This window comes from Arachis duranensis, chromosome 7 (assembly GCF_000817695.3).
Source record: "Arachis duranensis cultivar V14167 chromosome 7, aradu.V14167.gnm2.J7QH, whole genome shotgun sequence".
NCBI classification, from domain to species: Eukaryota; Viridiplantae; Streptophyta; class Magnoliopsida; order Fabales; family Fabaceae; genus Arachis; species Arachis duranensis.
The window spans coordinates 21,881,065-21,891,578 of NC_029778.3; the positions used below are offsets into that span (position 1 = coordinate 21,881,065).

General features: G+C 31.1%; 1 protein-coding gene across 1 annotated transcript; it reads left to right on the forward strand.

The window, feature by feature from the left end:
• The first annotated feature begins 5,583 nt into the window (after window positions 1-5,583).
• LOC107458248 (laccase-3) lies at window positions 5,584-9,503 on the forward strand. The gene is made up of 6 exons (XM_016076443.3): window positions 5,584-5,709; window positions 5,841-5,992; window positions 6,823-7,067; window positions 7,169-7,297; window positions 7,523-8,479; window positions 9,112-9,503. Exons 1-6 carry the CDS (start codon window positions 5,596-5,598, stop codon window positions 9,240-9,242), a joined length of 1,728 nt encoding a protein of 575 aa, XP_015931929.1. The 5' UTR covers window positions 5,584-5,595; the 3' UTR covers window positions 9,243-9,503.
• Window positions 9,504-10,514: the final 1,011 nt, after the last annotated feature.

Here is a 10,514-nt window from a genome sequence, read left to right on the forward strand (position 1 = left end):
ATTCAATGAATGCATTGGTTGAGGAAGAGATGAAAATGTTTTGATTCGGAGATTTCAATATCTCCTGACCCCAATGAACCCCTCTCTCTGATCTATCCCTTTCTATTTACATTCTGCAATTTCAATTCATGCAATCACCCCCATCCCTTTTTAATTTCAGCACTTTAACTTCTCGTTCTTTAATTCATGCAATTTAAGATTCCGCAATTCTCATCTAAATCTTGATCCACTCAACTAGAACACACTTCTAATCCGAATTGCTCATTCAACCAATCCTTGTGGGATTCGACCTCACTCTCTTGTGAGTTTTTACTTGACGATAACCGGTGCACTTGCCGGAAGGAATTTTTGCCGATCGTGCAATTTCCTAAAATCGTAGCTATCAAGTTTATGGCTAGATCACTAATAACTCCGGATAGTTGCGGGGCAGACAGAAAATATCAAACTGAAGTACCGACTGAAATATCTAATACAAACTCCTCCTCATTATCATCATCAGAAGAACCACTGTCGTTGCTATCGCCAACATACTCTTCATCGAACTTTCCACCATCCACGTCTATGTCTACCACTGGACTAGCACAATACAATGGTGGTGATGCAAGAGGTGGATCATCCTGGACAAAATTCGAGTGGCCAGAACCACCACTACTAACATTACCAACCTCCATAGAAAGCTCCATCACTTGTTCCACCATGATTCTCCCGTGAATATCAAACGTGAGGTGCACATGCTCATCACTATCGAGCCAAAATAGAAGAAACCGAAAATTTCTAATTTCCATCGGTGCTAGAAACCTATACCCTACTCTTCCAACCTCTTTTGGCCTGTTAGCACCGAGATTCGTCAATATTAGACTCTCTAACTCAGACAAAGAATTTACTCTCCGAGTGTGCAACAGAATCGAATTATCACATACTCAAATATAACCTTAGTATTACTGTTTTTCATATGACAATTAGGATACACACTTACAACAACATATCCACTACCACTAGACATTTTTACTAAATTTATTGAAGAAAAAGGATAGAGAAGAAAAAGTGAAATGTTTGTGGAGAATATAAATGGTTGCAGATCCTTTTATATCTACTCAAAATTTATCGTACTTTATCTCATTTACAGTACAAATGAGTTAATTTCTCTACTATTCAGTTTATAGTGTAAACGAAATGAACTTGTGTGTATCTTGTTTATAGTATAAACGAGATAGTGAGATACATATTGATCACTCTCCCTTATGTATCACGTATGCAAATGTGTCTTATCTCATTTACATTTTAAATGAAATAAATAAAAAATATAAATTGATAAATAGACTATAAATTATCTATATCTATAAATAAAATATTTAATTTATTTATTTAAAAAAATCTTCGATATTCTTATCCCGTTTAAAATATTTTGAAAGAATTTTTGTAGTTAATAAATTTAGAGAATATTTTTTGTCAACAATTTGATAATGGGGAATGTTAGGGGGACAATGATTTTGTTGAACAATGTGAACAACCACCAATCAAATAAAAACACACTACACTTCCAAATTAAACTTCTAAATTTTAATATTAAAATAACGATCCGTACACTAGTAAAATGAACATCCGATATATCTATTGTTTACATTGTTTAATATTTTCATTGTTTACCTATACTTTTCCTTTGATAATTCAGGATCATCTTTTGGTGGTTTACTCAAATATTTTTATCCATAGTAAACAACAATTTAAGTGTTAAAAAAATCCAAATTGTCGGCTTAAGATATTCTTGGGTGCAGCCGTGCAGGTGTCATTTCATTTTTGGGCTTTTTTTAAAAAATTTTGGCAATGATTTTTGCGCTGTTTATATATATGGATTTGACCACTTTAGTTAAAGTAGCTCTCTCCGAGTCCTAGGTCTCTGCAGCAATTTGTGCGTTGTTGGTCTTTATGATGAAACACAACAACAACCAAGTTCTTCGGCTTAGCACATAACGGTTCCCATTAAGTATATGCTTAAGCCCAATTTTATTGAAATGATCATGATAATAAACATGTGGTACATTGGCTATGGTTATGACTCAACAAATAATTAATATAATAAATGGCAACACTCTCAAAAGTCGCGTAGCCGTCTACCTAATACATGGGAAACAAGGTAAGCCAACAATTTTACAAAGGAATATCTAACCTGCTTCATTTGAAATATTATTCAAAACCCAGTCGTGAAAAATTAAGATTTGTTTGGTTGATTGAAGTTTAAGCATGAACTTAATTGGTTGTAGAAAATGTTCAGTTCATATTAACTTACTAGTCAAAACTTAATTTGGGATTATGTGTCCCACTCATAGGTTGGACTCTGCACCCTTTTGAGTTATGATGACCATTTCCTATTCTACTACTTTTAACTAAGGTTTATATTTTAGATTGATTCAGAAACTTTTTGTTTTTGTACTTTCTTTTTCCCTTTTTGTTTTTGGTATGACATGCCACTTGCATATTGCACAAAAGGTACATTTGAATAAGATAATGACTTGGGAGTGATCAACTAAACGTAGAACTACTACTCTTTCTCATATCACTACCGAACCAAACAAAACCAAAATTCAACCAGACCCTTAACTACCCTATAGTGTTTTTCTTTAATTTGTGTTCCTAAGTTATGTTCTTATGTTTCAATGTCACAAAAACAAAACACAAGGAATAAAATTCCGGATAATTTAAGCTAAAAAATTGAATAGGGTTTAAAATTATACACATGTCTTAAATTAGAATTAGTTACATGTCATATTTTAAATATTTTTATATAAATTAAAATTAAATTGACTCGATTTACGTTAACTACATGTAAATCGAATCAAGTTGATTTGATTTATTTTCAAATAAAATATTAAAAAATTAAAAGGAATAAAAATAAAAATTTAACTTTTATATTTTAGTTCAAATTTTAGAAAATCTAATTTTTTACAAATTTATGATTTTAAAATAGAACAATAAACGATTTTTTAAAATTTATTAAAAATCATTCTTTGACTCGTTATTATTTAAAGAATTATTACTGAGATTTTTTATGTTGAAAAAATTATTATAAAGTATAGTTCTCCAAAGTGGCATAAGAAATAAAACTTAAATTTTTCCAAAATTAGAAATAACAAATAGTTATATAATATAAAAGGACTAATTATATTTATAGTTTTATACAATATACATGTAATTTGCAAATTAATTAAAATATTATATCAATTAAATTATTATTTTATTTTTAAAATTAAGTGTAGAACTTATATTTTGATTATGGTATATTTTGAAAATCTAAGTTTGAGTTAGAAATAACATCATCAAAGCATTTATTCTATACTTAATTTTACAAATTAAATGATAATTTAATTGATATAATATTTAATTATTTCTCAAATTATATATTGTATAAATATAGTTAGTTTGATATTTTTATACTGTATAATTATTCGTTATTTCTGACTCTAATACGAAAAAGTCTAAGTTTTATCTCTTATATCACTTTAGAGGGCTATACTTTATAATATTTTTTCACACAAAATTTTGGTAATGATTCTTTATATGCTAATGAGTCAAAAGATTATTTTTAATGGATTTTTAGAAATAATTTATTATTCCGTTTTAAATTTATAAGTTTGTAAAAATATAAATTTTCTGAAATTTGAACTAAAATACAAAAGTTAAATTTATATTCTTATTCGTTTTAATTTTTTTTGGTATTTTATTTAAATTTTAAAAAAATATTTTTTATTGATATTCATATTTTAAAATTAATAAAGAATAAATAAATGATTAATAATCTGTATAAATGGTAAATTGAATTAGTCTATTCAATTTATTGTGTATATGTTGTATCAGTATTTACATATAAATAGCTTAAATCAAATCAAATATTTAGGACAGAACATGTAACTAATTCTAATTTAGAACATTCCGTATAATTTTAAACTTTATTTATTTTATTAGCGTAAATTATCCTAAAATTCAGATGTTCTTTTGGGGACCATGTTTGCTGTTTGCGTTTGAATTGTTGAACTGATCACTGATTTCACCAACTTGATTTTTAACTGTGCATGGAACCAATTCACCAATTGGAAGGTTCACATATGATGATATGAACAGTTTGCATACGCAGTGATATATGTCATAATCAAATATGTTCTTTCTTGGTGAACAAACAATAAATGATTTTGCACAAGCTAGATAATAAGAATTTCAGAATTTGTATCGAAACAAAATAATAATGCTGAAAAGCATGAAATGAAAGGTGTGAAAAATTTTATTCAAAACTGTCTTATTTAAACTGTTCTTGTATTTTTACATCGACTTTCATTGTATTGAACTACGATCCTCTTATATTATTCATTTAAACATAACCATACTGTACTATATGTCGTAGAAAAGATAAATACAAATACTTTATTCACTTGTATGTGTTTAGTGTTGTTAACATGCATGATATGATCATTTCGAAAACAAACGTGTCCATCTTTGTTTAATTAAGTTATCTGATAACTTAATGGTCACTATTTTGAGATCAACAATTCTTTTAATTATTTATTTATTTTTATTGTTATTAATATGATCAGCAATTCTTAATTAACACATAATATTACATCAAAACTAAAGTTTTTTTTCATTAAAATAGTAAAATATTTTTGAAAGAGTTATTAGGATATGAGTAGTGTTAAAGATTAGAATTGAAGGAAAATATCTCTCTTCTCTTATTAGGAATAATAATATAAATGAAGAAAGGAAATTGAAGAGTAAGTTGGTGTTAATCTCTTCCGTAACTCTTTTTCCAAGATGCATTCTTCACTTTGACTTTTTTATTGAGATTATATATTACAATGTTCAATTGTAGCTTAGAAGGCATGCTTTTTATACCATTATGTTATACAATTATTTTTTCTTCTATTTAATATCCAATTCTTATGTTCCCAAACAAAGTATCATCATTCCATCTTTGAATCCTATTTCTTCCTGATCATGATAAATCGCATTCCTCTCAAAAATCTTAGTGTAAAAGCTAGGTAATGATTAGTATGTCAACAAGAACTTTAAACAAAACTTATTAAGTTCTACATATCTAGGCACAATTATTATTATACATACATCAAAACCACAGAACTTAGCATCTTCTGTTCCACAGTTGTGTTTGTGCTAGTGGGTGCACCAAATCCTCTTTAATTTGTGGTTAGACTAACTGTCCTTAACTATGTTTATACAATAATATAAAAATCAAAAATTAAAAAAATACAACTACTATGTTAAAATATTAGAACTACGTTGACTCATCATTTAATAATTTCCCTTTCATCTTAACCTTAGAGAAAATTTTCTATGTAACTGTAGTAATTCAACAGTATTAATCAATAGGAATTAAATAATTGTGAGAAATTAGAGTAAATATCATATAATTGTGATAATGGGTAGTCACCTATGAAGATTTGGCTAATGGTTGACTGTGTAATATCTTTAATTAATTTTTATTTATATTAAAATTCAAAAAAAGACAAGAGATTTACTCTTGACATTTTCCGCTTCATCACTCTATAAATAGCTGCGGTTCAAATGAAATAATGCATAACGCATTCAACAATGGAAACCAATCAGCTACCTTGCAAGTCAAGCTTCTCTCTGCTCTTATTTTTCCTACTTACTATCATTGCTTTCCATGCTACAAATGCAGAGCATCAATACCATGAATTTGTTGTAAGTATTAATTAATTTTGGCTTAGTGATAATTGTTCACTTTTGAACCAATTTTTTGCACTATTTGTAATAATAAGTAATAACTGGAATATATAATATAATGCATGCATTATTATGATTAATTGGAACAGATCCAAAGAACACCAGTGAAGAGGCTGTGCAAGACACAAAGCATACTCACTGTAAATGGACAGTTTCCAGGCCCAGCAATTGAAGTAAAAGATGGTGATTCACTTGCAATCAAAGTAGTCAATGCTGGACCTTACAATATCTCTATCCACTGGTAACTTATATATTAACTCTAATTACAGCATTAGTTCCTTTGATAAAATGATCATTTAATTAATGACACCTAAAAAATTTGGTTTCATTAGACAGTTTTACCCAAATAAGGTAGAAAATTTATATTTTGATGAATAAATTGACAATTTATTCTAGAATAAAATGAAACATTATAATCTTCTCATATTACAAGGTAACTACTAATATTTAAGATGCTATATTGCTTGTTAATTAATGATTTAAGAACTAAAATAATGATTTATCATTCTAAATTTTCATGTTTAAAGTTTTTACACTGTAATTTCATATTATCCTATGTAAAAAAATTATCAAAAATGGTTTACACCTCAAAATCTATCACTAAAATTAGTCATTATATATTTATATATAAATACATATATAGTTTAATTATTGTTAATATATATTTTATATTTTAATATGTATTCTACTGATAGCTGATTTTAATGTACACCTAATATGGTTGAAGAATCATAAATATAGATATCTAATTGTATATTATCACATCAATAAAAGTAATTAATGTTTAATCACTACTTAAAATGTCAATTAAATGCATAAATTCAATTGAATGATCAAGTAAAATTTTTTACACTGAGTGTATTAAAATTAAATAGATAAAAATTATTTTTATACACATGATCTCATTTATTGTTGCTAACTAAACTCATACCGAATAAATCACAATTTGTTCAAGATTATTCTATATCCCTTGTAATTTATAAACAACAAATATCAGAACTGAGGTATTGTCTAACTAGAAAAAACCGACTACATAGATTTTGATTTATACAATATGGTTATGATGGTCAGGCATGGATTGAGGATGCTGAGAAATCCATGGGCAGATGGACCAAGCTATGTGACTCAATGTCCTATCCAACCTGGGGGAAGTTACACATACCGTTTTACAATACAAAACCAAGAGGGAACCCTATGGTGGCATGCTCACACTGGCTTCCTACGAGCCACTGTTTATGGTGCTTTCATTATCCACCCGAAACAGGGTTCTTCCTATCCATTCACTCAGCCAAAGAGAGAATTTCCCATCCTTCTTGGTAAAATATATCTTCAACTATCTCTTGCACCGTAAAAGTTTTCATGGATAAAACAAAACATTCAGCTTAACACACACTAAACTGTGATTTATTGTGCACAGGGGAATGGTTTGATAGGGATCCTATGGCTCTCTTAAGGCAGACACAGTTAACAGGAGCTGCTCCAAATGTGTCTGTTGCTTACACCATCAACGGTCAACCCGGAGATCTCTACAGATGTTCTAGTCAAGGTTTGCAACTATAGTTAGTTTATTTTGTTATTATTAAAATCTAGCCAGTATTTAACCAGCAAAAAAATGAATAATTTTATATTATTAGATGAAATCTTATACCATTAAAAACACCAATAACTACAAATACTGACCAAATTTTAATAAAAATGTTTTCCCTAAATTTTATCTTCTATGCCAACTTTCTGGTAACTAACTATATCTGAGTCAAAATTCCAAGTGCAGAAACCGTGCGTGTTCCGGTAGATGTAGGCGAGACGATTCTGCTAAGAATCATCAACAGTGCCTTGAACCAAGAACTCTTCTTCTCAATAGCCAATCACAGAATGACAGTTGTCGGCACAGACGCGGCATACACCAAGCCTTTCAACACCGGAGTCATCATGATAGGACCCGGCCAGACAATCAACGTCCTCGTCACGGCCAACCAGCCTCCCGGCCGCTACTACATGGCGGCGCGTGCATATCAAACAGCCATGAACGCCGCCTTCGACAACACTACCACCACCGCCATCCTCGAATACAAATCCGCCAGCTGTAGCAGAAAAGGACCAGCACCGCGGCCAATTCTTCCCGCATTGCCGGCTTTCAACGACACGGCCACCGCCACCGCATACACGTCAGGAATCAGAGGAATGTCAAAGATTAACGTCTTCACAGACGCTGCTGATGCGAATTTGTTCTTCACAGTTGGATTAGGCCTAATTAATTGTACAAATCCTAATAGTCCCCGGTGCCAGGGACCAAACGGAACGCGATTCACGGCAAGCATTAACAATAATTCTTTTGTTCTTCCAAGGACAACCTCCTTAATGCAGGCTTACTACCAAGGAATACCCGGCGTGTTCACGACGGATTTTCCTCCGGTGCCGCCGCTGCAATTCAATTACTCCGGCAAGGTTCCGCGGGCCCTGTGGACGCCTACGCCGGGAACTAGGCTCCTGAAGTTGAAGTATGGGACACGGGTGCAACTTGTGTTCCAAGATACAAATATTGTTACTACAGAGGACCACCCCATGCACATCCATGGCTTCCATTTCTTTGTGGTTGGATCTGGTTTTGGAAACTTTAACCCTTCGACGGATCCTGCAAGGTTTAACCTGGTTGATCCGCCCGTCAAAAACACCATTGGAACGCCTCCTGGAGGATGGGTGGCCATTCGATTCGTCGCCGATAATCCAGGTAACATTGATAACATTATTGACGTTGAAAAAACTACCATTTTGATTTTCCAAAAGATTAATTTGCTTCATTAAAAAATCTCAAAAAGATTGTTTCTGTACAAAATTCTCCTAAAATTTGAAAGTTTTTTAGTCTAAGAAAATTTTTAGTCGGATAATTTAATTTTAAAAGTATTTTAATTTATAATTTTTTATTTTGTAAACATATTTATCTTTACGTTAAATTTCGATAAAAAAAAAACTAAACAAATCAATTTCAATTGTCTTTATATAAAGACATAATAAGTTTTTAATAATTTTTAAAATTCTCATATATTAATCTCTATATATATAGATGAATAGTTTAATGTGAAGACTGATTTATTTAATGAAATGAAAGTTTGAAAACTAACTTAATAACTAAATTCATTGAGAGCTAAAGTGCATGACTAAAAAGTTTTTAAGAATTGAAATGAATTAACCAATTTTTAAACACTAAATTTTATTCAAGTGAAAGATTGAAGTGTAAGAAAATATTTTGGATAGAACAAGAAAATTATAGTGTTTTTAGGGGATTATTTTGTTAGCAAATTAAACTAATCTTTTAAGGTTAAACGATGATTTACTCATTGAAGTTATGTTGTTGAAATGCAGGAATTTGGTTCTTACACTGTCACATAGACTCACATCTGAATTGGGGACTGGCAACTGCACTTTTGGTAGAGAATGGAGTTGGCCCATCACAATCAGTGATTCCACCACCACCTGATCTCCCTCAATGTTAAAACATCACAAGAAATCACCATTGTTCACACACAAATTTCCTTGTTCCTCAATTGTTGTTTTCACGTTATTACATTAGCTCTTTCTAAATTCTTAGCCAAATTAGACACTATTGTTTTTTTTGTCATAGTTGTTTCGAAGGTCCATAACTGGTGGACAATGTTATAGTAAGCAGCTATCATAGCGTATCATTTTTCTTGATTGGGTGTAAGTTCAATGTCTATGAAGAAAAATATTAAAAAAAATATGTGTGATTTCTTAAACATTAGTATCAAGACTTTTCCTTTGGATCACTACTTCATTATATGCAAATTTTATAGTCACAAGCACCATCTAAATGTTTTTTCTTATTTTTCATCGATTAAAATCCATCTCACTTGTAATTAATTTAAATTTATGAAACAAAAATAAGAGTTAAACAATTATTTTTATCCATGAAAATTTTTAACACTGACAAATTTACCTATAAAAAAAATTTAAATTGTATATATGAAAAATAGGTTCTATACAATAAAATTATCCAAACACTAAAAAAACACATAAAAAAAATCTCAAATTAGCATATTTCTAATCCTACTTATCCTAATCTCTTGTCGCTTTCAATTCCCACCACTTGACACCTTAAACATCAACACCTCCTTCTCCAAATCTTAATCCTCCTTTTATTCTTTCAATAAATTTCACCACCTACTTCACCACTACCACCACTAAATTGAGAAGATACGAAAAAAGAGACACCCGCATTCAGAAAGGGTATTGTTGCAACCTTACTCTAAGGACGTCCGTTGCCACGAAAATAGAGCTTGCACATCTCCAATCTCTCTCCCAAGATCATTGCTGTCATTGCGTACGAAAAGGCTCCCCTATTGTAAGGTTCCACATCGGTTGGGGAGGGGAACGAAGCATGCCATATAAGGGTGTGGATATATTTTCCAAGTATGATACATTTTGACGAGTGAATGTGGGGGGTTTTGGCTATCATCCCTATCGTCAAAGATAAAACTGTGAAGTCTTGTGTGCTAAAGCGGACAATATCGTACTAGCGGGTGATCTGGGCAGTTACAGATGGTATCAAAGTCGGAGCCCGGGCTCCCTTAGGAGGTGGATTGTAAGGTCCCACATCGGTTGGGAGGGGAATGAAGCATGCCTTATAAGGGTGTGGATACCTCTCCCTAGCATGACGCGTTTTGCCGAGTGAGTGTGGAGGGCTTTGGCTATCATCCCTATCGTTAAAGACAAAACCGTGAGACTTTGTGTGCCAAAATGGACAATAT

Excerpts from the sequence above, each read along its gene's own strand:
- LOC107458248 (XM_016076443.3), top strand. The coding sequence starts at position 5,596 with ATGGAAACCAATCAGCTACCTTGCAAGTCAAGCTTCTCTCTGCTCTTA. Across the intron at positions 5,993-6,822 it reads TACAATATCTCTATCCACTG|GCATGGATTGAGGATGCTGA; the intron begins GTAACTTATATA and ends TATGATGGTCAG. Across the intron at positions 7,298-7,522 it reads CTACAGATGTTCTAGTCAAG|AAACCGTGCGTGTTCCGGTA; the intron begins GTTTGCAACTAT and ends TTCCAAGTGCAG.